The sequence below is a fragment of the Pocillopora verrucosa genome, chromosome 2 (assembly GCF_036669915.1).
Source record: "Pocillopora verrucosa isolate sample1 chromosome 2, ASM3666991v2, whole genome shotgun sequence".
Lineage (NCBI taxonomy): Eukaryota > Metazoa > Cnidaria > Anthozoa > Scleractinia > Pocilloporidae > Pocillopora > Pocillopora verrucosa.
In genome coordinates this window covers 18,660,887-18,686,811 of record NC_089313.1, presented here as the reverse complement: position 1 = coordinate 18,686,811, position 25,925 = coordinate 18,660,887, and the positions used below count along the sequence as shown (strand labels likewise).

The following is a 25,925-nucleotide window of genomic DNA, read 5'->3' as shown; positions in this document are numbered from 1 at the left end:
AAATTGATAGTTTTGCACCCTGAAAAAGAGGCTCTTTCTCAACTCCCAACCTTCTCTCAGCCAGAAAGGCGTAAACACCAAAGAGAGGCCACTGTCAAATGATAACAAGAAGATTGGTCGTTAAAATTTTTCCCGGAGAGGAAAGCGACGTCCATTAAATCAAGTTTTTATTGCGTAAATCATGGTCTAGCTTGGTAGATCTTCTTTGTGGCGATACCCATGGCATCAAATGTGCCGTATAGCAAGCAAAACGAACTGTTGAACTCGAGTTCGGAGGACTTAGACAACGAAGAAGATGCCGATATAGCGTTGCGAACGAAAAAATTCAAGAAAAAGGGGCGAATTCCAAGACCAATTGAGCCGAACGTCCAGGTACAAAATGATCAAGACTATGCCGGAAAGAGCGGAGAAGTAAGTGAAGACAAGGATCTAGGGTATGGAGATATATGGTCAGCAAATAAGGTAAAACGATTTCGACACAACATTTCGTACATGCGCGCGTGTGACTTAAAGTAACGGATAACAGGCATTTCTTGCACGGATGCTCCAATGCATTTGTCTTCGTTTTTTTCATCACCAACATCCAACGCCTGGTTTCTTACTTGGTCTCTCACGTACACACTGTACAGTGATCTTTATTTATTTATGACTGACAAACTTTGTGTGATAATCCAAAGAACTTAAGAATAAAGCAAGTCTCTATCTCTAAATAATCGCAAACCTAAAATAGCAGACTTAAACATCGCTGGAAACCGAAAGTCATCAATTTTTTCGGGTCAATTCCACCAAATTATTGTCTTTTATGTTGAACCTTAATTGCTGGCTCTGTGTCTTCAGGCTCTTGTTATGATAATATTAATTTTAAATTCTCAATAAACTTTAAAATTAACATACTAAAATGTAAATTTATAATTAACATACTAAAATGTAAATATAAAATTAACATTTCTGTTCTCTGTCCCTCTTTGTGTGGGTTGATATCTCACTTTGTTTTGCCCCTTTGAAGCTGAGGTGTCTTAAGTAGAGAGTTACCAAAGGGAACAGAGCTCGAGGATCCACCTTGGTAACATGCTACAAACAGTGTGGAATTATGCAATAGAGAGTACATTGATTCAGTGAGATGTTAAAAACTAGGTTTGCCCTAACCACACTAGTACCTTGTTACTAGGAAATGTCATAACCATAGTTAATAGGAAATGTCAAAACCAACCAGAACTTGTTCTTTAAAGGTTATTAGATCTAGAGGAAGCATCTGATTCTCCTCAAAATGAAAATATTTAAAAAGATTGGCCTACTGTCTGTTTACATGTACCTTCTGTCATGATTACAACAACATCTTCAAAGGTTACAAAAAGACAAAAAAGTAATAATGTCTGAGAAACACCAGGGTAAGTGTAAGATGAATTATCCTTGAGCATTGTCAAGGATTGTGTTTGAACCAGTGGGGAAGGGGCACATTTTAAGGGAGGTTTGGTTGGGAGACTCCTAGACCCCTTGTAGCTGTAGATGTGTCACTGCCTCCCTTTCTCTTGATATCCTAGTGGGCAGTAGTTAAAGCTGGCTGAAAAATAATAAAGGTAGCTCTTTCCCCACTGCCCTCGACTTATTTGCTTGCCTTCACTCCATGCCTTTGCACAACTGCTGCTGAACCAGAAGGGAACAGTTAAGATTGGTCTGCAGCTTATGGTCTTTAAACCATGATCCTGTTCGAGTTAAAAATCCTATCATTTTTCTACTGACATTGATAAAGACAAAAATTGTACACATTATGGCATAGTAACCTTTTAAGGTATCAAGCACAGGGAGCTAAAAGGGGAGAGGTGGCACAAATAAGGGAATATACTTCCTCCCGGGTTTGAATTTCTTAGTATGCAACGTAACACATTTTGCATGTGCTATTGACAGCCTGACAGTTCAGTGTAGTCAGATTGTGCAGGTTATAGACTGAATTTAATACAACTATCATAAAATTTTAAATTATTATTTAGTATAGTCTCAGTAATGGTAACAGTTATATTCTGACAGCAAAAACAAAACAGTTTCAAAAATATTTTCATGGCAATAGTGTGAAAATCTAAAGAAAAATCATGACTGTTTCTTTATACAATTGTTATGTTAAATACCATTGTTGAACAAAATAAAGTGAGTGGAAAAGTCAAATTTTCACCATTTAGGAGCAGTGTGTATTAAGAAAATTTAAATTTTAGTCATTTAAATATTATAATTACTTTCCTAAAGGACAAAAACCTTTTTAGAAAATTTGCTTTGACTATAGGACATAAGTTGTGAATAAGATCCAGCAAACAGATGGGTGTATGTTTCCTACTTATACATTCAACAATAAAAAGGAGGCATCCAGAACTTAATACTAGTGAATATTTGATAAAAATTTTTTAATATTAAGCATTTAGCATCATAACAATATTTTTTCAGTGAAGATCCCTCTCTTGGTAAATTATACTTTCAGTTCTTAATACTGTGTATAATTCATGATGCTAGTTATAAATAAATAATGAGAATTCTGAGATATGTCATTTACTTAAATTGTGCATTGTAAGCTTGGCTTTGTATTGAAACATACTTTCTGTATTTAATTAATTAATTAATTTTTTTCACTGCATTTTGGTCTTATGTCTGGAAAGACAAATAATAGATTTTTGCATTAATGAAAGAGGCAAAATGTATAATTATGTTATTACATCAAGGTATCACAGAAGGTAAAAATCATTTTTTTAATTACTCGAAAATATAACATCTAAAAATGAAAAAGATCTTTCAACTTCTTAAAATTTTATTTTGGTATCTTTTTTACTTCAGGAGATAAAAAGCAAAAAGTAATTTGAGAGTAGAACAAAAGGTGTTAGATTGATGACACTTCATGTCAATGTCATCACCTAACCAACCATTTGCACTGCTGATTTACTATGCACGCTATTACCATTTCGACATAGATAGCTACATATTCACATGTGCTACACTTAACCTTCTTGACATAATTCCTTACAAATTGTGTTAGGTCTTTGCTCTCTAGCATGCAACAGTGCTGACAAGCAGAACAGTGTCAAAGGGCTTGCTTCAATGTGGTTGCAAAACAGCCTTCCCAGTTGTGAAGTGGAGACACATTTATGAAATTTCAAGTTTCTTTTCCTGGTTAAGTGTTTTGGTTTGAGTTCTAATCTCTCAATAGTTTATTCTTGGCTGGTATTCAGTTGGTTTTTCGTGAAACTTGAAGATAATGTTGGAAGTATAGGTAATGATCCCTAAAAGGATGTCCTGGATTTTAGATTTTTTCCTTTTTTCTTGAGATATAGCATCTACAATAAAAACTTTGTTCAAAAGCACTACTTTAAAGTTTAAAAAATGATTAAAAAATAATCAGATATTAAAATAAAAATACCAGACACTTTTTTAGTTCTGTCAATATGTGCAGATCATAAAAAAGAAACATGTTGATCAAAATGCATTGTCAAAATAAACTTGTCTTCTAGAACTTCTCAGCATGAAAGAATAAGCTCCCATTCTGTTCAGTGGTAAAAATTATGAAATGAAATGAAATATCAGAATTCAGTGTTTAATAAGCCACAAGAGAATGTGTACTTTTACAGGGATACTATGCATAATTTTCACACCATCTCAGTTTAAATGAAAATGCTAATTTTCCTTTCTGATACCTTACGAATTCCTATCATCAAATAATTGGCTTGATATCAGAATTCAATTTCAAGCAAAAAATTATTTTGCTGAAGACTGTTTCAGGTCTTCTCAGTGGTATATGTTGTGGTTAAATTTTATTCTTGGTTCAAATTTTCTTTTCTTTTGTTTTTGGGTATTGTTATGCATGATAATGAGTTTGAATGTGTATGTGAGTGTATGTATGTTGTGGTTCAGTTTCATCCATGGTTCAAATTTTCTTTTCTTTTATTTTTGAGTACTATAATGTATGACAATGAGTTTGAAACAAAGGGAAATAAAATTTGAACCAAGGATAAAATTGAATCACAACATATACAATATTACTGTGGTGAACACTTGGTTGCACTTAGATCAATGCTGAGATTTTTTATGTGCCTTGTAACCTTATGGCTGCTGAGGTCTGTAAAATCAGTAAATTACTTGAGAAGTAATGGGTTTAAAGTGAGCTTACCATCTGACAAAGATGTAAAAATAACTGTATATTGGTAGCACTATCATTTAGTGTGATCCTACTATTTTTTTTATAGTTCCAAGCCTCTTCAAGTTCATTTGGAGCAAGTTCTGAAAGGAGGAAGACTGAAAGTGTTGGGTATGTGTGAAATTGATGAAAAAGCACAAAAAGTGAAATTATCTACAAGTATTAATTCAAACTCACCCTCAAAAGTGATGGTTGATTTGCTGTTCTCCATTCCTTTATAGTGGGTTAAAGTGAAAACACTCTCAGGACTATTAGTAGTTGTTATTTGAACCATAATAACTTCCAAAAAGAAATATGGTTTGGTTGTCAACTGATGGTAGTCTTTGGGCTTTCTTATGGATTACAATAAAAAAGAGGAAATTATGTGTTAACAAAACTAAAAAAAAAAAACAGTTTCATTTAGAGAGGTTAATATAAAGTATAGCAAGAGAAAAAAAAAACTTACCAATGCATGTTTCCTCAAATATAAAATAACAACTCTTTTTGTCAGTCATGGTTATCATGTTGCGCCTTGACCTAGGTTTTAATTTTTTACAGTGCAAGTTCGTTTGGATTTGATTCTCAAGAAGATGTAAGTGGTTTCAAGAAAGAAACACTTTTGTAAGTATATACTTTTTTTGAATATATAATCTGTATCAGAGTCATATAATTTGCAAAATGTGTAGTTGTTTCTGATTGAATTGGCCAATGATGAATCTAGTATAGTAAGGTTTTTTTGGTGTTATGGTTTTTAAAGGCATTGCCTTCATTTGTAATATTTGAATTGTAATGTGTGAAGTGTTTAACACCATCAATAATTGTCAAAAGAGTGTTATTGAACTATTGTTAACTTGTGAACTTTGTTGGCATCATGTATATCAAGTGTGAGAACTTAATTGTGAAATAGTTTCCTAGACTTAACTCAGATATTCTCTTGCATTGTTTTCTTGGCAGTTGGTTAAGACATCCCAGAATTAAAGAAAATTGGAAGACTGTCACAGCTGCCTTTTTGTTGTTTGTGGCTGGAATTGGTGTGTATATAATTATTTTTTTTTTACAAAAAGTAAAAGTCTTCATTAACCAAACTGTGTTCAAGTTGGTAGAGAAATAAATAGCAAGAACAATTTTAATTAATATTTTAAAGAATATTGTGTCCTTTCCATAAGTAAGAACTTTTGGGTTTGAAAGAATGATTTTAATAACATGGGTCATCCTATTTACTATCATTATTGCCTATTTCTTACAAACTGCTTTACCCTTATTTGATGGAGTGGACAGCATGGTAGGCTTTCAATCAGTGGATCCTGGGTTTGCATCCTGCTTTCACCATCAGATGAATTTGTTTTGTTTTTTTTTTTGGAGGGGGGTGGCAAACCTTAGTTCAACTCCTCAACCATGTCTGTAAATAGCAAACTGATTTACCTCCTGCCTTTTATGATTTATTATGGTAATTGTGTTGTAATTGATTCATGTAGTGTGTTTCTAGATATCTGTTGCGAGCAGTTTTAATCAGTGGGCCTGAGTGACAACTACAAGGCCAACAGTAAATCTGTCACACTGATAAAGTTGTTTTGTTTTTATACAATGCAAATTTACCTTTTTCCCTTTCTTCTTCCTCTTTTCCAGCTTTCCTGTTAGCTGGAATAATCCTTACTGCTATGAGAGAGGATGGTTTGTAATTTTATGATTTTCAAATAGCTCTTATCAGTCCACCCTTCTTTCCCCCCCCCCCCCCCATAAGACTTTATTTAAGGACCACTTTAAACAGGGCAATGCATTGCAAGCTTGTCATAAAATAAGGATGCACTTTGGTCTGAATGATCTGTAATTGATCATTGGTTCTAAACTTGATCATTCGAAAGGAACACACACAAAACTTATTACAATGGTAAAAAATCCCAACAGACCAAGTCAAACAAGAAAAAGAAACTTTTCATGAACTCTTTTACTGTAGGCAGAAAGATCACTGATTGCTTAATATTACCACTGATGGTTATTTTTTGATGTGCAATCATGGGCAAATGAAACTAATATTTTTTTGGTTTGTCTTATCCAGGAATGAAGATTGTGATATTTTTTGTTTGTGCTGCTATTTGCATTCTCCCTGGAGGTAATTGGTGATTGCCCTCAACCCTGATATGAACTTTATACCTACACTTCCATCTTTACTTTGTACTCTGGGGCCCTTAATGCTGTATTACTAAATTTGTGAATTTTTTTTTTTTGCAGGATATCACATAATTTACATATACAGAGCTACTAAAGGACAAAGAGGATATAACTTTGAGAGTATACCCTCATTTCAGTGACATAGAATATAACTTTTTTATGGCTGATTAATGACATTACAAAATATTGGGTGATAATTGTTATTGGTGGTGAGAATAATGAAATCCCAGAATTGGATAGGTTCAGAACCCTTGATCAAGAAAGTCTCTGTATTGCATTGCACTAAAACTATTGAAATGAAAATGATGTGTTATTTATTAAATCTTGAAACTTTTATGGAATCCAGTATTGGCTATATTGTGAAATACTACTTGAAGTTTCTTTGAGTATGTTTTTTATCATGATAATTGGTCAGAATCTGCCGGGCTGTCACGACTCTAATAAATTGAGCTGCCCCAGTGGCATTCAGAGTTTGAAAAATCTCTACAAGCTTCCCTTTCATCTGTGAACAGGGAATGCAGAGAAAGACTCCATGGGCTAATTAGCATGACTTCATTAGTTTTTCCTTTTTCATTTGGTTTGATGGTACTTACTCCTTTGTGTTCACAAGGTAAAGGCAAAAGACTGTTTTTGGTGGATCAAAATTAAACCAATATATAAATATCCCAACTATCTTTGGTTGAAAAATTATACAGCTTACAAGAAGGCGTTTAAATATTGCAACGTTAAAATAATGTACGAGGGCCAAACATTGTGTAATAACCTAATTAATGGACTTATTAACTTTAATATTGTTTTCTTCATGACTTTTTGGTGTTACGGTTTTTAAAGGCATTGCCTTCATTTGTAATATTTGAATTATAATATGTGACTTGTTTAATGCTATCAATAATTATCAAAGAGTGTTATTTATATTAAATCCTACATGTCAAATCAAACAAAACTGTTTATTTGTTTTCACTGCATGGTGTTGGTCTGTTTGAATTTTCAGTTGTGGAAGGATTTTGTAATCTTGATTGCATTCTTCAAGAGTCAAAATCAGTTTTTCAGAGACACCAAAGAAATGAGAACCAGCCAGAACCAAGTCTTGTTATGGCCCCATCAACAGCCACCCACTCCCTCGCTTTCCTCTAATTACATTGCAGGAAAATGTTATTCAAACATCCTGTCTAATCAAAGGCTTTGAGGGGGGGGGAGGGGGTTAAACAGCAGGTGATTTTGGGAATCTAGTACTTTTTCCCTTAGTCCATTTTATGTTGAAAGCTCAGCTCTAGGACACTACTTTTCAGGAAGTCTCTTTTAGATGCCCAATCTGTATTCCTGAGTTAAAAAATGTTTCAATCAACTATGAATCTGTTAACCCGGTTGAGGTGGCTCCTTCATGAGACAACTCTCTTTAAACTTGGAGCCGACGGTGTCTCGTGTAGAGAGATCTCAATTTAATTAATTTTTTCGTGAATGTGGGAGAATCGCGTTTGCCGCTTCCGCCATCCCATTAAGTGTGAATATCTTTGCCAACGATCTTTTTAGACTTGAACCAAAGTAGCAGACCGTCTACTTCCGTGCTCGTACCTAGACCTCCCACGTTCATTGAGGCCGAAGAACCAGAAACAGGAATAGCTCAACCTCTCGCTTTATCTAAAAACAAAACTGGGACAGATGTGAATTATTTAGAGCCTAACGAGTTTTATTATAGGTCCAACAACTACAGATTTCTTCTCAATGATCTTGTACCCAAATATATACGATCTTACTGCATATTTCGCCAGAGTGAGTCAAAGTGGCCAATAAGTTATGAATTCTCGTTCCTTACTAAACTTAGATTCTTTTCTGAAAGCTTCACGTTGTAGTTACCATGGGAAAAACTACTCCTGATCTTACCTAAAATAAAACAAAACAAAATAAAACAACTGAAAAAAATTGCTAAAAACAATTTGTCTTCAAATGTGAAGATAAAAATATGTCTTTGGCAGGGCTCGAACCTGCGACCTTCCGCGTGTGAGGCGGACGTGATAACCACTACACTACAAAGACCACAACGATATGTGTGGGGAAACTTTAATTAATTAATTCTTATTTTCCTTGGTCCTATCGCCCTCAGTTTTTTCTCTTTCGGCCTTGTGATAAATGCAAATAATTACTGACTAAACATCTGCTTGAACTGAAGAGTCGATGAAACCTTTTATTCCTCAGCTGGCAAAGCTCTTATCCTTCTGTTAAGACCCACAACAATTGTCTCTCATGACACAAGAGTTCCTATGCCTGACTTAAAGAAAGAATACCCGTTGAAAATATATCGCCCCAGACTTCACTGAGGTAATTTTTTTGGTCTCGACCGTCTTCATCCTAAATTCACCCCCTCCTTTCTTTCCTTTCTCAATTCCTTGCTATTTATCTATGGATCAGTTGACCTAAAAATTTACTCAATGAACAACTGCTCTTTGTTTCACGCACATGTGCAAAAAGTATTGTTCCGAAACGTTAATCCCGGAGTCCATTTGGCGTCCTTTGTCCAGATTCAAATTTTCTTGATTTCCCCCACGCGGCATTTTCCGCGCTTTAATTACTTCCAGCCTTTGTTCCTTGCCCTCGAGGCAGTTTCCAAGCCTATTTCGTCCCATTTTCCTTCCAAACGTCACCCTAGGTGCTTCTTCGATTCTAGAAATGCCAAGGAAGCGTAAACATTCGAGTGAAGAAGAAGAGGAGGAGGCAGAAGAAGTTGAAAATAATATTCGAGCGAAGCGGCGCGCTGCTGTGGAAGCACGTGATCGAGTAGCGGCTAAGGAAGGCGCGAGCGACGATGAAGACGAAGAAGATGACCTGGATGAGGAGGAGGACGACGACAAAGATGAAGATTACGAAGGGGAAGGAGTAGGAGATGAAGAAGGAGACGAGGAAGGTGATGAAGATGATGAGGAAGAGGAAGAAAATGACGGCGCTGGAGGAGCAGAGGGCGAAGATGACGACGAAGACGATGAAGAAGTCGAAGATGAGGAACAAGAACCGGATACAGTTGAATGCATTCTGGCTGATTTGGAGGAACCAACGTCAGGTATTTTATCTATTTATTCAGCTATTTTTTGTCTTAATTTCCGATAAGGTTGCAAAATTTTTCCACGGCGCTTCGTAAATTGCTATTATCCCTCGTTTCGTGATCAAATCGCGTGTTCAGTCGCGCGCGATGGAACACGACTACAGGATTTTGATTGAAATATTGAGCTCGAGTTTAGCGTGTTTTCGAGATAAATGTTTTCCGCCGGATCATTATTAGGAGAAAAAAGTTTAGACAGATACGTAACCTAAAAAAGAAATTCTCCGTGATTTAGCTTGTGTGTTGCTGAATCCCCTTTTGTCTCCTAATCGTCTTTTGTCAGGTTTACGCGGAGCACGTGGAAAATTTTCTGTAGTTGGGAACGCTCTCATGATTTGGCAGATCTTTTGGTTATTTTGGCTATTCTTTATCGGCACAGCTGATAAACTTGTGTTTTAAACCACTTCCGCTTGGATTCTTGATGTCAAATTTAATTTATAAACAAATAACTAGTCGTTTGATTGTAAGTTGCCAAAGTACAAAGAATTAAGCGTTATTCTATCTCAAAGCTTTAAATCTTTGACGGATAAGCGAAAAATAGTTGTTTGTTGTCTTAGTCTTGTAAGTTCATTAATATCATCCTTTACTTATATGCATGTGATTAAGGAAGGCATTAAAGATGAAATACTCTGTTGTGTGGCATCTACCAATAGTCTGTGGCTAGATCGTTGCACTGACGTCATAAGCTTCAATCATATAATTTTAAGTCTTTGACTTAGTCACTTAGAGCAGATAACATCTGTAATACCGTTTGAAGATTTAGCACCTAATGTGTTATTGTCCAAATACACAGATCTAAAATTGGGGAAAGCAAAATTTGTGTTTAAGATAAACTTGAGAATACCTTTACCAAGACATTAAGAGATGCTAAAATTAGGATAAACTTTTCCAACGATTTTGAACTCAAAGGAATTAGAGGATGGGTTTTGATCTGTTTGATATTAACTCTGGAGACCTAGCAGTGATCTGAAATACCACCCTGTACACATGAAATATTGTTATGACCTAATAGTTATTATGGTGATATGGTTACTCTGAAATTTCTCTTCTTGACCCTTTGATCTTTTAAGAGAAACTAGTTTCTAATTTCTCCTTCAGTATCATCCCTGAATCACACATTATGGTCAGGAGAATAAGTGAAATGATCACTAACAAAAGAAACCCTTAATTGTTGAAAAAAAAACTCACCTTGTCAGCTCACTAGGAATTGTATAATGGAAGATACAAGGGTGCAAGAAATGATTCTTAACACAAGGTTTTGTATTATACATCAGGCTTAAAAATACTATTTTTGAAATTTTACAGATACTCCAGGTTATGTCTTAAGGAAAAAAGACAGCCCCAAGAAAATGGAACTCTGTTTTATGGGAGAAATGAGGGAAACATTGGTTGATGTCACCGAAGCTTTTCAAGCACATTTTGAGGAGAAGAAACTACCTGTTCTTCAGATTACAAAATTTGACATGATAGGAGATACCAATGATACAACACAGGTAAGTTACTGAGTTCAAGGTCTCATTCATTAACATTGTTCATCCAGGGTACCCAATACTGTTATTTCTTGTCTCATCTGTAAATTGCTAGTAAAGGCAGCCAATCAGGTTGCCTGATTCAATCACATGGCTTTTAAATTGAGTCCTAGGAATAAAGAGGGAAGGCAAGGTTTCCACACCCAGTGTAAAAACGTTTCTAAGTGTGCTCCTTAACTATTAATAAAAAACTGTTGTTAACTTTTGCTTGCAATCAAATTTGTAGCAATGGATATATATTATTGCCAAGTGTATCATAAACTTTATTAGTGTTCTAGTAACATGACATTCAAAAGGCATTATAGTTCTTTGAATATTTTTCTTTGTACTCACTCAGTGGATTGTTGTTCTTTATTCACCAGGTTGATGTTTTGGAGATCAAATATGACAAGGCATATGACATCAGAGAATTAGATGATGACAGTGATGACATACTTTCACAAAATTTTTATTGTGTTGTCAGAGTAGAAGGAATTGAAGGCACTTGGGCTACACAATATTTTCTACCAGAACCTGAGGACTGATTTGAACAGGGTTTAGGCATGATTGGGGGCATAAGCTTTCAGAACTAGCACATCTGTAAAAATGAAAAAGAAAACGTGCTTTTAGACCACAAAAAATTTGATGATCTTGCTGTTTAGGTGATACCTTTGTACTAGTTAAAAGCACAGTATAAAGTGTGTTGTTCAATTTTTTGTTGTGTTATAATGTAACCTGGTATGTTTGTGGAGGTAGCTGTTAATTTTGTCTGTTGCTGTAGGTTTGATGTAAGCTACACTTAAAATTGAAAATTAATTTAGTTAGTATTTGAAATTTGGAAAGGCAGGTTAATGTCCAACTATGTCTGTGAGATTATTGCTTTGAAGCAAGGATCACAAGTAACATGTATGTTTGTGGTTTTTTGGTAAACTTTGTAGTTTAGATATTTGTAAAAAATAAATGAAAGTTAATAGACACTATATGGACATTTGCTTGATTTTTCTGAAGTATATCTGTAATGCAATAAATTGTTGTTCTTCACCATCTTGGGAAAATTATTTAAACACAATACAAGTTGCCATGTTCCTGATGGACATTTGTAGACTGGTGCCCATGGTGATGCTGCACAGAGGAAGCTTGATAACCCTTTCTCTCCCAAAATTGAAATTGCAAATTCTATGCACTGTGTCCCATAAGAGGCTAATGCTTTCTGTTCTGAGAATATAATCTTAAAGCATAAGGCATTCATGCTTAGCTGACTCAAAAATTTAAGAGTAAAAGCTAACACACATTCCAACCAACTTAAAAGTGGAGAGAGAGCAAAGGATGGAACCTGCATTGGTTTTTACACATATACACATTTATATCTTATAGGGCATTTTGGTGTGTAGTACTGCTGAGTAATTTTACAAAATATAATGTATCTTGATAAGCCTGCAAGGCAAGTCAAAATACATTTAAAAAAAAAACAGTAAAAATATTCAGCAATACAACACATCAAGACATCTGATAAGTTATTTATTGGCCAATTACATTATTTTGCATGCATTTCTTATAAGACAGGAAAACAACGCAAATAGAGAAGTGATTTGTGACAGGTCTCCTGCTGGATTATCATACAATACAACTAACCATCCAAATTACCACACAATATCATGGGATATTAGTATTAAACAGAATTACCACATCCTATCCCAACCCTTTGCTGAGGTATCTGATAGTTCATCAGTCCTTAAGTTCTAGCTGCAACCATCACTTGTTCTGCACCGTGCAGTATTCAATGAAGAACAACTGCCATCTCATCTCAAACATTTACATCCTTATTACCCTACATATCAAAATATTTGCACAAAGGAGACATGTTGTGATCAAGGTCTATGTTGTTGTTCTCTGTCTGTTAAAGGTACATATCGTACACCCATTAACTTTTGCCGGACTATATTTCCATCTTTGTCCTTGTCAATCTGTTCAAGCCATTGGTCACCACTGATGGGGCCTACAGGTATAAAAAGCCTGCCTCCAGGCTTCAGTTGTTCCAACAGGGCATCAGGGATGGGGTGAGCTGCAGCACCCACATGAATTGCATCATATGGTGCATCTGAAACAAACAAAATGTATCCAGTTAATCCTTGAATCTTAACACCCTTACATCAGTATACACATTCTACACAATGTTTCTTTACACTTTGTATAGTACTGACAAGAAGAATTTGTTTACAAATTAACAGCTTTTTATGGTGGTTATCATCTCTCTTATTTTCATGATTTATATGCTTAATTCAGAAGCGATAGGGCAAGTCTGTCTTCTAGCTACTACAGCTGCAAAAATCCCATGAATGAGATATGGGTCAGAATTTTTAGATCATGACCACTCCCACTTTCTCCCCTGACCCACAAACATTTGTCTGTGTTGTTTCACATATCTCCAGCTGTTGTTAAATAATGAGAAGTAGTTCATTTCGAGGCAATGGACAAATTTGGAACTAAATAAATGATTGGATGTTTCTAAAAGTAATCCAAGGAAAATCTGTGTGGACAATTCATTGATCTGAATAAACTCTAGAAGGGGATCACTCTAGAAAACAAGGTTGAAATTTGTCCATTGCTTTATTACTCTTATTGTCAACATTGGCAGGTGCATGAGAACGTTTCATATGCAGAAATATTGTTACATTTAAAGAATCAATCCTCGCAGTTATCAACACTACTGAACTAGTATTTGAAATAAGGCCTGAAAAAATTAAGGCCCATATGGGATTTGAACCCATGACCTCTATGATACCCATGCAGCTCTCTTCCAACTGAGTTGACAAGGTTTATTTGGATCCAACATAATGACCAGCTCCCATATATTTACAGCCATTATTGTCACATTTGTTTCCATAATTTTGGTAACCTACCATCTGCATATCCCCTTCTTCCATCCCCTATCACAAGAACTATCCTCCCACTGGTCATAAGATCAGAATTTTGTTGTTTTATATTTTTTTTAGACATCTCCACAAGTTCAGGAATATGGTCAATACCAATCACTTTTCCACTCTCTCCTACCATCTCTGCCATACATGCAGTTAAGTAGCCACTACCTGAAACAAAGAATTTTATTGGATGATATATGAAATATTTTTCAACAGATACAGCCCAAGGACTGAAGGGGGTCTTATTTACAGTGAGCCAGTTAGTATTGCAAGTTTGTTATCATTTACCAAGCCACCACTTGTTAGAAATTTATTTTTGTCACAGATCTTACCCTACTCTAAAAATTCAAAATGGTTGCTGATAGAAAGTTTTTCCAAATAAAAACTGAGTACTTAATTACTGGCATCATTCAAATTTTTGAGACTCTATGGAAAAAGATTTTAGTAGTTGCTTTTAAACCCCCCCCCCCCCCACCCCCCAGATTTGCTTCATAATTCAATAGAACTTTTTCCTTAGAAGGGTATTTTGCTTGTGAAAGATTACTTCATCTTCATTGGAAGCAGCATGTAAAGAAGTAGCTGAGTAAGCATTATGATATGAAGGATAGGGTACAAAGGTGTAGCTAGGAGAAGGGGGTGTAGAATAAACCCCCAACCCACACCAAGGTATGAGAAAAAAAAGAAAAAAATTTCCTAACAAAACAATCACTATGGCTCTTCAATTCTAGGAAGACACTTTAATACTTTAATATAACCCCCTTGTTGGAAGATTCTGACTGCATTAGATAGAATTTCTGTATCATACCTGAACCCACATCCAAAGCCTTAGCCCCTTCATACAAATGGTCTTTGAGCATCTCCAAAGCGTGCGCGTGCATATGAGGAGCACTAATTGTCACGCCATATCCAATCGCCTGAGGAGAATCCATATACGGTGAGATACTACAGTAGTTTCCCCGATCTACTTTTCTCATAGCGTCCTCCACTCGTCGAGATTTGATGATTTTGTTCCGCTTAAGCTTAGAAACAAGATCATCGTTGTCATTTCCATGCGAGCGCCACTCCATGCCACTTGCATGAACTGGTTCTTGTGTAAGCTCCGGATCCTGTTGCTCCGCTCGTTCTTCACCTTCTGGGCAGCTTCTTCCTTCGCAGAAACCGGTTTCTATCTGCTGAGCGATTACATAAGCCAAGCCATAATATAGCATAAGTATCACACACCTCAAAGTGTAGTGGCTCATTATTATTCACAACACGAAACAACAGTGAGAGGCTGGGGCTGAGCACTATAAAATATTTCCCAGAAGACAATAGTGTGTTATGAGGAACATTCATGATCAACAACATGGCCATGAAATTAGTTATAGAGACAGTGAAGGCGAGATTCCCTGGGGTGCCGTATATCTCAACTGGAGAGTTGTGGCAGCTTATGAAAAAAGGCAGTTCAAGTCAGAAGTTAGTCTTGTTGGTTAGTATTTTCCCAAACCTTGCTCCGATTTTGCATGTATTCGCTCGATCGTGTTAAACATACATGTATTAAAAGTTATCTAATTAACAAATAGATTCCAAGTAAAAAAGTTTTAATGATGACGTCATCTATACGTCTGTCCTCCAATAGATCATAATTGAGAACCAATCAGAATGCGTGCATAACTGAGCTTATTATATAATTAACAAATAGATTTCAAGTTGCCGTGTGTCTGTTCAGTAATAGATCACAGATGACGTCAAAACGTGGTAAGAACAATAAAGTGGCACACGAGGTGCAACCGAGTGTGTCACTGATGTTCTTACCACATTTTGACGTCCTCTGTGGTCTATTACTGAACAGAAGTACGGCAACTTGGAATCCATTTGTATTATATAATGAAAAATTAAACTATACGGTAAAAAAGTTTTAATGATGATGTCATCCATACGTCTGCCCTCCAATAGAACCAATCAGAATGTGTGCATAACTGAGCTTATTGTATAATTTTCATTGGACTTATTTCACGTTGGCCTTACGGGTTTGATGACTGGACTCTGGTTGGAGATGTTCAGATTCAGGTCATTGTGTTGTGTTCTGTTACCAAACACTCTGCTTGTTGGGGGGGTGGGGGGGTAACCTTCATCCAATCCAATACTCTTATCTTAATTCAGTTGCTTCATGTCATGGAGACAGGATTAAGCAATGGCTTGATTGGCCTCTTTGCTGGCATATTGCTTTCTACCAAATTGCGTGGGATGGTAAACAATATCACTAATTTTCCAACTCCTTAGGCTATGGCCAGTCCTTCTTTCTTCTGCATGAGTCAAGAGGCATCAGCTTAAAAATATACTGATGCTACCTGAACTACAGAAAGTAAGACAGGCTCAAAAAGAGGCTAGGAGACTAAGCCGAGGAGTTGAAGTTCATTACACCCATTAGGCAAATATATGATTGGCTGTTTGTCAGACATCTGTTAACAAGTGGCAACTGGTTGTTATTAAAACTAAAGATGGATTTACTGACTAAATTTGTTTTTGCCCCAGGCTTAGTGAAACCAATCTCAAGTTATTAAGTAATGATGATTTTATTTTATTTTGAAGGATGTTCGAGAAGAGAAAGAATTTCAAGTTAGCCATCTTTGCAGTGCCAGGCATGTTGACCCATCAACAAAAGACATGGACAGTCTCATGAAAACTATTTGTGAAACAGGTAAGCAAGGGAGAGATCTTTCTGCCTATGACCATTAATCAGGGGAAGAAAAACTAATGTTAAATTTGCTCATGAGTTAGGAAACCCATTTTGGTGGAGATTATTCTGGGACTATTGTTTTCCCTTCCTCCCTACTCCTCTAGTACATCAGAGGATTACTTCCCAATACTTCATCAGGCTCTCCTGACAATTTAATAGTAGGCATGTTTACTCTTGGCTGGAGAAGTGCACCTTGAGAGCCAAGTGTCTTGCTCAAAGTTACAATACAGGTTCTTATGCAGAGCTTGAAAGCTGAGCTTTAGATCTGGAGTTCATCACAACAGCCACCAAGCCACTGGGTCCCCTGCACAACCTGATGGTTAAGACACAGGATCTAAAAGTCTAGTTTTTCATCAAGGTGGGGTCAGTTTTTATGGGGGGCTCTTCTTACATTGGTGTTCTCTACCTTGGAGGGCGCTAGAGTACCCTGATAGGGTGCCATTTGCTACTCATTGCTGATTTTTGTAGCATCAAGAGACAAGGAGACCATGCTGCATTTCGATACTATTTCAGTATTGTTTACTGCAAACTCCTGGGTAGCAAAGAGCTCTGTAAGGGTTAAGTGTTAGAACACAATGACCCACCAAGGGCCTGCTGTGGTGTGTGGACTGTGAGGTCTAGCATAAATGACAGTTTATTATTGAAGTGTGAGGGGTCAATTATGATTACATACAATACTAACATTACTTAGAAAACTCATTACTTACAGTACTTACTCTACTAACAATTACTGACATTACTTGAAAAACTCGCTTTACAGCTTACAGAAACTTGCTCAACTAATACTGTTTACACTGCTAACAATACTAATTCAAACACTAATAGCTTTTTTTTACAATATTTTTAGTACTACATTACTTGCCATACCAATAGTAGCAATATGTTTTTAATCAATACATACATAAAAGATTAATAAATAGATAGATAGATAAACAAAAAGATTAATAAATGAATAAATATATAACTAGATGATTGAATAAATATAGAGTATGTTTATGCAGCAGTAGTAATCAGCATTGATTTCTTGGAGGCAGAGCAGTAAACCAAAACTTACAAAAGAAGCATGTGTCTGGGGAGAAGGGACAGTGCTACAGAGAGAGAGAGAAAAAATAATTCGATATGAAATTGTCGAGTTGTGTTTGGAAATTAAATATCTAAAAAGTTCCAGTATTTTGTTTTTGCCCATATCTTACATTTACAGAGAAAAATGGAGCTGGAGCCACTTTAAGAGAGGTGAGCAAAAACCAGAAATGAGCACTAACACCATCTGATACACTAAATATTTTTTCACTATAGGGAAATCACCTGAAGACAGTGTTCAGGTTGTGTGCTACTGTTCTGTGGGTTACAGGTCAAGCGCTCTTGCTCAGGAGTTGTTGTCTGAAATGAGAAAGCCTGCTTATGAAGAAATAAAATCGAAGATTAGAATTTATAATTTGGAAGGTTCAATCTTTAAATGGGCTAATGAGGGTAAAGACCTCGAAGACAACAGAGGAAGGAAGACTACAGTCGCACACCCTTACAGTAGTCTGTGGGGAAAGTTACTGTATGCAGAGCTGTGGTGCTCAGAACCCTCTGAATCTGATGAGAATCAAGAGAAAGATCAGAATAATTCATCACCAAAATCAAGTAAAATGTGAATGGTTGAGAAACGATTGGTAACAGGCAGGAAGCTCAAAATTAGTTGCTGCCAGAGCAGAACAAACATTTAGAGTCATATTACTGTCTTCAAAAAGTAGCATACAAGGCTACATTATTAATCCTTTCACTCCTCAGAGTGACCAAACAGAAATATTCGCACGTTTTCAAATAAAAAGGTGATAAGAAGCAAAGAAACAAAATTTGAGATACACACAATCTGATTGTCCATTTACTATGACATCGGAAACCAACTGATTGATTTAAAAGTATCGGTGCTAAATAAAACGACGTTTGATAGGATATAGTGGAGTTTCATTGACTTTTTCCATAAGCGGCTACCAAAAGTGTAATATACGGCTGAGCAGGAAAAAGGGGCCGTAAGGCAAAACCCTTACAAGAGAGGCTAGTTACAAGCCAAACAAACGGCGGTAAGAGGTCTTATGGGCAGCGGTAGACCGCCGGTGAGCGCTTTTATTGAAACCTCTGACATAGTTAACTAATCATCTGGTCGAATTAGAAGAACAAATTATTTAAAAAGCAAGGAACGAATTGTTGTCTCCACTGTTTTAGGGGTATTAAATACACAACACATTGTTAATGAAACAGCAAGACACGAAATGAAACATTGATCTGTTAGACGTGGCAGGAAATACTGAATAGTCAGACCCAAATGTTTGTAATAATCTGCTGAATTCGGTAGAGGGTTTTTGACAAATGAAAATGGTCCTTACTCAAACCTACTCCATAGATTCTCCTAGTCGGTAAAGCTGTCCTTTCCAGTATCTGACGATAAATGTCTGAAATTAGTCAATGGTCTTCGGAACCCCCTTAAATATAAGACAGGAGCGTCAAAAGTTAAACTGGAAACATCATGTTGGCGAGTCATCTTTGTTCAGTAAAACTGTACTTTCAAATGTCAGACGGAGGTGTACTCGTTAGTATCGTAATCAGACCCGAAGCTGAAGTGATGGTCGCAAAGGTAATCGTGGTACTTGGAGTACCAATGGTGGCGAGGATAGAGTAAGGGCAAGGGAAGGAAAAGTATCAAACCCTCAGTCCAATCATCAGCTGAGGTCTATCTCGGTCTGGATTCTATCTACATCGTTCAACTTTTTGAAACCAAGAGATAATGAAACTCTTACTTCAACTTTACAGAGTAAGCCATTTCATACGGTAAATGGTTTGAACCAGGGGTAACATGTGATAGTGTACTCTGTTCGTCCGGGTGAGTGTAGTCCTGAAAAGGACTGTTTTCGGTAGTGGCGACTGACGTTTCAACAACTTGAGCAGAAGTAATTATCAGAGTTAAGTGACAAGCTGACTCTGACACTCAGGTTGTCGAAATGTCAGTCACCATTACCGAAAACGGTGCTTTTCAGGACTACACTCACCCGGACGATCAGAGTACACTATCACAAGCTATTTCATATGACATTTCTTCCCCATACCTTGTTGATTGATATCTTACTCATTTCAGATTATGAGTGAAAGGAGTATAGGGTTGCTTGAGGCTGAGATGATTATCAATCCGAAAGGGTACAATGTAAAGATTTATTTAACAATATATATATACATACATACACATATATATAACAATAGTCAAGGTATCTCAAAATAATTTTTCATGAATGATCACGTCTCTTATCAGTAAGGGTTTATCGCTGAATCTTGTTTAGTTTTAACCAGTATATTTTAGAGTTTCTTGTTGAAAATGGACGGCGTCTCGTGAATCAATTCCTCTCCAAATCTCTTTTTCAAAACCCTTGCCTTCCTTCGTTCCACTAGTATTTCATCACTTTCCTTAACGATTCCGACTCGACGTCTCGTCACCCACGGCATTCTGTCTTCGTACTGCTGCGATCTATCCCGCGCCGCGCGACTTGAATGAGTTTCGATCCTCTTGGCTGTCACATCTTCGTGATTTTTCGGCTGATCTGTATGGTTCTCTTCTTTGGTTTTCTGCCTTATGTTTCCACCTTCAAGATCAACCTGTACATCTTCAAGACTCAAATCATGATCTGATTGCGAGTTCCTGATTTCCGAAACGCCAGTTTCTTTAATCGTTGAATCTTTACTTGTGACTGGAGTAAACTTTGCCATGGTTGCTTTTCGGAAATCCTAAAAAAATTCAATGTTGGCTTTCTGTTTAGCCTAGTCAAATTTTGAACCTTATCGTTAACGTGAGGTGGATGTAATGTTTACCAAAAACAACTTGTTCCCTGCTTATAAAGAGAAATGATACAAGATGATTGACTGCGGCCGACCCAATCCACGCTGATTACAGAAGTCCCTGGAGTTAAGATGCCCCTCCCTAAAGTTTCTGTCGGCACTCACAAAGAGGTCAATGTCGTAACCAATATCACGAAAATAACTTTTCGAAAACAAAAAACTTTTTTCTTGAGTAAGGAAAGATAAAAAAAGACAGGACAGCATGGGGCATGATCTAAAATTCTTGGTTACATAACCGTTTGAACGACTCTCTGAAAAATGGCTCCATCTCACGTCGTTCCTTTTCGTCTGCAGTAAGAGCATCTGCACGTAGGTGAAGAAAGAAGATAAAGGCGTGGTCAGAAAGGTGTTACTGCCATCCAATTTGGCTCTGAAGTGAAAATTGTTGTTTTTTTGCTAATCTCCAAATATGGAAAACCAAAAATTGCTTTTTTTAGCAAAAATATTTACCAAATAGGTAACACTAATTGAAGGTCTCCGGCAGGAAGTTATATTTCGTTATGAGAAATTGATGACGAAGCTGGGTTTACGGGCAGAATTTGTCACAAACTTGACAAAGAATTACCAAAGGCGAAAAGATCAGAAGGACCTCAACATCTCAGGGGATTACCATGTTCTAATCTCGATTCTTGTCGACGAAAAAAATCACTAATAGCTACCACAGGGTAATCCCGGATCACAGGTACCCCAGGCACTGACGACGAGACGGTTGCGCATACGTGTGGAATTATTACGCAATTTTAACAGCTTTGAATGTTGAGACTCCTGCGAGAATCTCGAAATAGATTATTGAAGTCTCTCATTATGTGACGTGAGGGCGTACGTGTGAAATTATTTCGCAATTTTAACAGCTTTGAACGTAGAGACTTCTGCGAGGATCTCCAAATAGATCATTGAAGTCTCTCATGATGTGACGTAAGGGCTTCAGATACTTTTCGTAGTTTAGGTAGTTTGCCTATTCTTACTTTGAGTTATCAGTGACTAATTATAATTTAAAACTTTGTTCATATTGGTTGTCTTGATTACTCTGAGTTTGCTATTTCGAGACTCAGTAAATTGCTAACTTCGTTACTGCTTGCTCTAGACTTGGTTTTCTAAACAGCACTCATAACAAACCCGTACAAAGTGACATAAGCGCTTTAGAGATGTGACGTTCCCTATCAGTTGCAAACATAGCGACCCTCGACACCAAAGGAAATTAGATCAAATCTTGATCGTTACTTTCCGGGAAAAATAACTTTAGGATAGTCCATGTGAATAATGTGCTCATTTTTCGAAATAGACAGAAATTCGCGTGAACAGACGGTAGAAAGGGTTTTAGAAGTTTATCTCGGCCAAACGTCTCTTTCATCGAATTTCTTATTTCAGTTTGGGAAAAAGTCAGTTCTTATCAGAACATTCCCATCGGTTTATGAGGAAAATTTTCTGGAATTTACAGGTATATATACTTTTTTCCTGATCGTGAAAGTGTCAATTTACTCTCCGTTCGACGAGATTGAAGAATTTCTCGTGGGCGTTGATCCTCAATGGAAAAAAATATACCATGGTGAACCCACATGTAGTGATATAATAGGCTGAATTTTACACGTGTTTTAAATGCTTCTTGGTTAAGATGTATTGGAGGGCAGACGCATACATGGTGTTACCATGACAGCATTTTGCTTCTTTAGTATATAACACAAATAGTTTCCATGTTTTCGTAGGTTTGTTCAGTTAAAGATCACAGATTACGTCAAAATGTGCCAAGAACATCAGACACACATAGCTGTGCTTCATCTACCACTGTGTTGTTCTTACCACATTTAAACGTCATCTGTGATCTATTACTGAACAGACCCACGGTGACATGCAATTTATTTGTTTTAAAGAAGCAAAAATGTTGTCATGGTAACATCATTTATGCGTCTGTCCTCCAATACATCATAACCAAGAACCAAGTAAATGTGATTCGTAAACCATTTTGCTTTGGGAGATTTAACTTACATAAATATTGGTCGTTTTTAGCCCTCTGCATAAAAGTTTTGAGGTGATAAGACTTAAAAAAAATCAAATCATAAGATATCAAACCAAATAAATGCGAAAAGCATTAATGGTTTAAATGAGTCCACTTCAACAGTAGGGTATAAGGCACCCTTTGAGTACACCTTTTACTAGAATTTCTCCATATGCCAAAGTAAAATGAGTGAGTACCAAGCTAAAGAGCTTTTATTACAGTTCTAGAGGCTTAATTAATTTAAATAATCTGAGACAAAATTGGACATGTAAAATACAAGTCTACAATTATCTAGGTATATGTTTTTGTTACCATGGTTTATAATTACACTTAACCATACCTAAACACAAAGTTAAAAGTATCTTTAAGAATACATAAGTTTGAACCACAGCATTTATAATGGATATTTCATTGTAGGAGCGATATGCGACCTTGTAAATAATGGTTTGTTAATGCCTGGTTAAAATAGTCAGTTCTATTAAATAACAAGACTAGTACAAAAACAACTGCTTGTGAATATTACTTATGACAGCTCAAGGTTACCATTACCCAATGTTATTTGAAATATTAAAATTGCTTATAATTTTAAATACAGCCCTCAATATTCCAAATATGTGAATATGAAAGCAATCTTTGCTGTAATGAACACAACTTGAGCACTGAGTAGTGAAAATAAGGCCTGAAAAAAGAAATTTTGGCCTGTACTGGATTTTAACCCATGACCTCTGTGAAACCAGTGCAGTGCTCTACCAACTTAGCTAGCAAGTCAACTGGGAGCTGATCACTACTTTGGTTCCATATAAACCCATGAAGTGATGAATAAATAACTGTGAATATATGAAAATCATAAATATGTGAACTGTGGATAAAGATGTAAATATGAAAGTGATCTTCGCAGTAATGAACACTACTTAAGCAGTAGTGAAAATAAGGCCTGAAAAAAGTTTAGGCTTATATGGCTTGCACATTAATATCAATTTTACATGAAATAGCCCCAGTCTTAACCAGGCAACCTCATTATTGAAGAAGCTGCCATAATTCAAAGTACCAGCATGTAAGTTTAACACTAGCCCATGAATCAAACCTCTTACTCAACTGGAATAGTCCTCAACATGAATGCATGAGTTGAGGAGTTAAAGTTGTTTTGTGAAGAGAGCACTGATCTCTTGTTTTGACATAGGTTTTGACTATCTTATTACATGATAAAGTAACTTCATTAAATTTTAAGTATATGAAATAGAATTTTGATATCCTTGAATCAGTGATTGTAAAACTATTTCTACTTATGTGACTTAAAATGTCTGCATTTTATATAAAACTATAAAAAATTATTGCTTCTTGGAGGGTCACAAGCCTCCCAATTTTACTGTTTATCTCAATTTTTGGCAGGATTTATCTTCTCTAAAATTTGTCTTAAGAAGTATGCATGCCATCTCGTATCTTCTGTCAATTCTGGATGAAAAGCAGTTGCAATCAAGTTGTCCTGAGCCACACCCACCACAACAGGCTCCTCTCTCTGTGGTACAGTGATTGTGGCTAAAACTTCAACTTTAGGGTTGTTAACAGACACCACTGCTGGAGCTCGAATGAAAACACCATGGTACCCATCATCTATGCTGCCATCACTGAATCCATTTGAACTATTGCTATGATACTCTGCAAGAAACTTATTGTGGAGACTCACATTTGCTTCAAAACTGTTGACTTGACGACCAAAAAAGTTCCGGGAGGTTGTGACATCAATACCACCAATCTGATGACAAAGATTATAGTGACCAGTGACTATTATAAATCTAATCAAAAACTATAACAAAATTCTGGAACATGATTGGTTATCACCAGCCTGAGCATTGATAGGACTGTGTACACATCATACTTGTGATTGGACTCTTAACACGTCATGCCTGTGTAAGTGAACAGAATGTATCATGCCTGTGCTGTTGTCTCACATCTTACCAAGTTGGCGTTTTTTTATGAAAATGTAAAACCAATGTCCAGTTTCTTTCTCAAATTTTGTCGCAGTTTTGATCAAGTAGTAACAGGACTTAATGTCATCCAATTCTGTCTGTTATCATACTCTTGATTTATATATCAGACTCCCACTTTGCAGTTGTCCCATTTGTTAATTACTTGTATGATTACAGACTGCATTGGACTCCACTCTGTCCTATTACCAATATCAATTTTTCTAGGATGGATATTTGTCACATATGAACCCCGTTAAAGCATTGCTCACTATCAAGGTCTCTCTGACTCCATGGTCAAGTGTTTAAGTAAAATCTGGTTTCACTCTAAGGTTTGATTCTTTGTGGGAAACTCAGACTTTCCTTGGACCAATAGAACAGATGGAAGAGTTTGGTTGTTTTATTGAGATTTTTCTTCCTTGATACAACTACTTTACAGATCCAACTCATACTACCTTTCAGATTCTTACTACAATTTTCCATCTCTTTCATGGATTCCCTGTCATGCCTGATGAGTCCCTTTAGGAACTCAGTAGACGAATCCTGAACATGCTCCCTGACACAGCCATCAGGGTTGTGCTCATTAATGTTAACCCCATGACTTACCACTATATGCATGTGGTGAAGGATTGTGGGAAGGAGAGAAAATAGATGGCCTGGATTGGTTTCCTCTAATAAGCAAAGGACTCAGTTCATAGACAGAGCTGGTTGCCAGTGGGGGAGGGGAAGGGGAGTAAGTGGGGGGAGGGAGAGGCCTTCATAAGGGAATCAAGTGCTGAGCTCTGGGTGCTTAAGAGTAGAGGCTGGGGATACTCTATGAGGAATTATACTCTGTCACAAAACACTAACTATGTGATACTCCCCTCTCCGAGTTGTTCTGTGTTCGTTCAAACCAACAACTTACATTTGATTGTCCACCTTCTTTCTGACCCTCTATGTCATTTGAAAGTAAAATCAGTCCAGCGCAAGTTCCCCATACAACTCTCTGATTCTCTTTAGCAGCGATCCATTCTTTAAGAACCTCCTCAAAGTTACTTGCTTGAAGGAACAAACTCATTGTCGTGCTTTCCCCTCCAGGTAATATCAGTCCATCCAACTCTACCAGTTGATCTGGCTCTCTTACGTCCACAACTTCAATCTCAGTTTCCTTGCTGAGTGTTAAATCATTCGCTGCTTTGAGAAGGGCGGCTCTATGCTCGAAGAATGCTCCCTGGATTGCTAAAACACCTATCCTGATCTTAACACGAGTTTCAGACATGTTGTATTCAAGGCGGTCTACTTCAGTGTTCGTGGCAAGATTTTGGCAGCTGCGAGGGTGGGGTAGGTGGTTTTAAGTAGTATGTAGAAGATTTTTTAGCGCGAATATTTTTACTATGTTGTCAATTATTAAGCCTATGATTGCTTATTTACAAAGGCTTTTATAAACCCTCTACACTTTGTTAACATTATATCTCTGTGGTACCTTAGAGCTTCACTTCCTGAGTGACAACATTAATTTACCCTCCCCTCCGGGGCTAGTATTGTTGAGATGGAGCCCGCGTTG

The 25,925-nt window shown here is 36.7% G+C and overlaps 5 protein-coding genes and 1 non-coding gene across 7 annotated transcripts; 3 read left to right on the top strand and 3 right to left on the bottom strand.

Moving 5' to 3' along the window:
* The first annotated feature begins 81 nt into the window (after nucleotides 1-81).
* On the top strand, nucleotides 82-7,252 carry LOC131790619 (transmembrane protein 134-like). 2 transcript variants are annotated; one of them, XM_059107849.2, is made up of 7 exons: nucleotides 82-411; nucleotides 4,221-4,282; nucleotides 4,709-4,771; nucleotides 5,105-5,181; nucleotides 5,777-5,821; nucleotides 6,207-6,260; nucleotides 6,380-7,252. In XM_059107849.2, exons 1-7 carry the CDS (start codon nucleotides 220-222, stop codon nucleotides 6,457-6,459), a joined length of 573 nt encoding a protein of 190 aa, XP_058963832.1. In that variant the 5' UTR covers nucleotides 82-219; the 3' UTR covers nucleotides 6,460-7,252. The 2 variants fall into 2 exon arrangements, with proteins under 2 accessions (XP_058963832.1, XP_058963831.1); XM_059107848.2 differs by having other exon boundaries at nucleotides 82-462.
* A 1,028-nt stretch (nucleotides 7,253-8,280) lies between these two features.
* Trnav-cac (transfer RNA valine (anticodon CAC)) lies at nucleotides 8,281-8,353 on the bottom strand. Its single transcript has one exon. It is a non-coding gene; the product is annotated as a tRNA-Val (tRNA).
* A 522-nt stretch (nucleotides 8,354-8,875) lies between these two features.
* On the top strand, nucleotides 8,876-11,898 carry LOC131790623 (uncharacterized). Its single transcript, XM_059107854.2, has 3 exons — nucleotides 8,876-9,371; nucleotides 10,716-10,903; nucleotides 11,302-11,898. Exons 1-3 carry the CDS (start codon nucleotides 8,984-8,986, stop codon nucleotides 11,461-11,463), a joined length of 738 nt encoding a protein of 245 aa, XP_058963837.1. The 5' UTR covers nucleotides 8,876-8,983; the 3' UTR covers nucleotides 11,464-11,898.
* Nucleotides 11,616-15,096, bottom strand: LOC131790622 (protein-L-isoaspartate(D-aspartate) O-methyltransferase-like). Its single transcript, XM_059107853.2, has 3 exons — nucleotides 14,642-15,096; nucleotides 13,819-14,004; nucleotides 11,616-13,016 (listed from the first exon to the last, which is right to left on the bottom strand). Exons 1-3 carry the CDS (start codon nucleotides 15,075-15,077, stop codon nucleotides 12,787-12,789), a joined length of 852 nt encoding a protein of 283 aa, XP_058963836.1. The 5' UTR covers nucleotides 15,078-15,096; the 3' UTR covers nucleotides 11,616-12,786.
* Nucleotides 15,097-15,159: 63 nt separating this feature from the next.
* Nucleotides 15,160-18,809, top strand: LOC131790667 (uncharacterized). The gene is made up of 3 exons (XM_059107901.2): nucleotides 15,160-15,304; nucleotides 16,408-16,516; nucleotides 17,852-18,809. Exons 1-3 carry the CDS (start codon nucleotides 15,170-15,172, stop codon nucleotides 18,193-18,195), a joined length of 588 nt encoding a protein of 195 aa, XP_058963884.2. The 5' UTR covers nucleotides 15,160-15,169; the 3' UTR covers nucleotides 18,196-18,809.
* Nucleotides 18,810-22,606: 3,797 nt separating this feature from the next.
* Nucleotides 22,607-25,680, bottom strand: LOC131790638 (uncharacterized). Its single transcript, XM_059107871.2, has 2 exons — nucleotides 25,287-25,680; nucleotides 22,607-24,171 (listed from the first exon to the last, which is right to left on the bottom strand). Exons 1-2 carry the CDS (start codon nucleotides 25,638-25,640, stop codon nucleotides 23,794-23,796), a joined length of 732 nt encoding a protein of 243 aa, XP_058963854.2. The 5' UTR covers nucleotides 25,641-25,680; the 3' UTR covers nucleotides 22,607-23,793.
* Between the last annotated feature and the right edge of the window lie 245 nt (nucleotides 25,681-25,925).

Coding starts and splice junctions, on each gene's coding strand:
- LOC131790619 (XM_059107848.2), top strand. CDS start 220: ATGGCATCAAATGTGCCGTATAGCAAGCAAAACGAACTGTTGAACTCG. Junction 463..4,220: donor ATATATGGTCAGCAAATAAG/GTAAAACGATTT, acceptor TTTTTTTTATAG/TTCCAAGCCTCTTCAAGTTC. Junction 6,261..6,379: donor TATTTGCATTCTCCCTGGAG/GTAATTGGTGAT, acceptor TTTTTTTTGCAG/GATATCACATAATTTACATA.
- LOC131790623 (XM_059107854.2), top strand. CDS start 8,984: ATGCCAAGGAAGCGTAAACATTCGAGTGAAGAAGAAGAGGAGGAGGCA. Junction 9,372..10,715: donor TTTGGAGGAACCAACGTCAG/GTATTTTATCTA, acceptor GAAATTTTACAG/ATACTCCAGGTTATGTCTTA. Junction 10,904..11,301: donor ATACCAATGATACAACACAG/GTAAGTTACTGA, acceptor TTTATTCACCAG/GTTGATGTTTTGGAGATCAA.
- LOC131790622 (XM_059107853.2), bottom strand. CDS start 15,077: ATGAGCCACTACACTTTGAGGTGTGTGATACTTATGCTATATTATGGC. Junction 14,005..14,641: donor GGCTTTGGATGTGGGTTCAG/GTATGATACAGA, acceptor TCTTTGTTTCAG/GTAGTGGCTACTTAACTGCA. Junction 13,017..13,818: donor AAGAAGGGGATATGCAGATG/GTAGGTTACCAA, acceptor TGTTTGTTTCAG/ATGCACCATATGATGCAATT.
- LOC131790667 (XM_059107901.2), top strand. CDS start 15,170: ATGATCAACAACATGGCCATGAAATTAGTTATAGAGACAGTGAAGGCG. Junction 15,305..16,407: donor GTCAGAAGTTAGTCTTGTTG/GTTAGTATTTTC, acceptor TTTATTTTGAAG/GATGTTCGAGAAGAGAAAGA. Junction 16,517..17,851: donor GAAAACTATTTGTGAAACAG/GTAAGCAAGGGA, acceptor TTTTCACTATAG/GGAAATCACCTGAAGACAGT.
- LOC131790638 (XM_059107871.2), bottom strand. CDS start 25,640: ATGTCTGAAACTCGTGTTAAGATCAGGATAGGTGTTTTAGCAATCCAG. Junction 24,172..25,286: donor AAGAAGGTGGACAATCAAAT/GTAAGTTGTTGG, acceptor CTTTGTCATCAG/ATTGGTGGTATTGATGTCAC.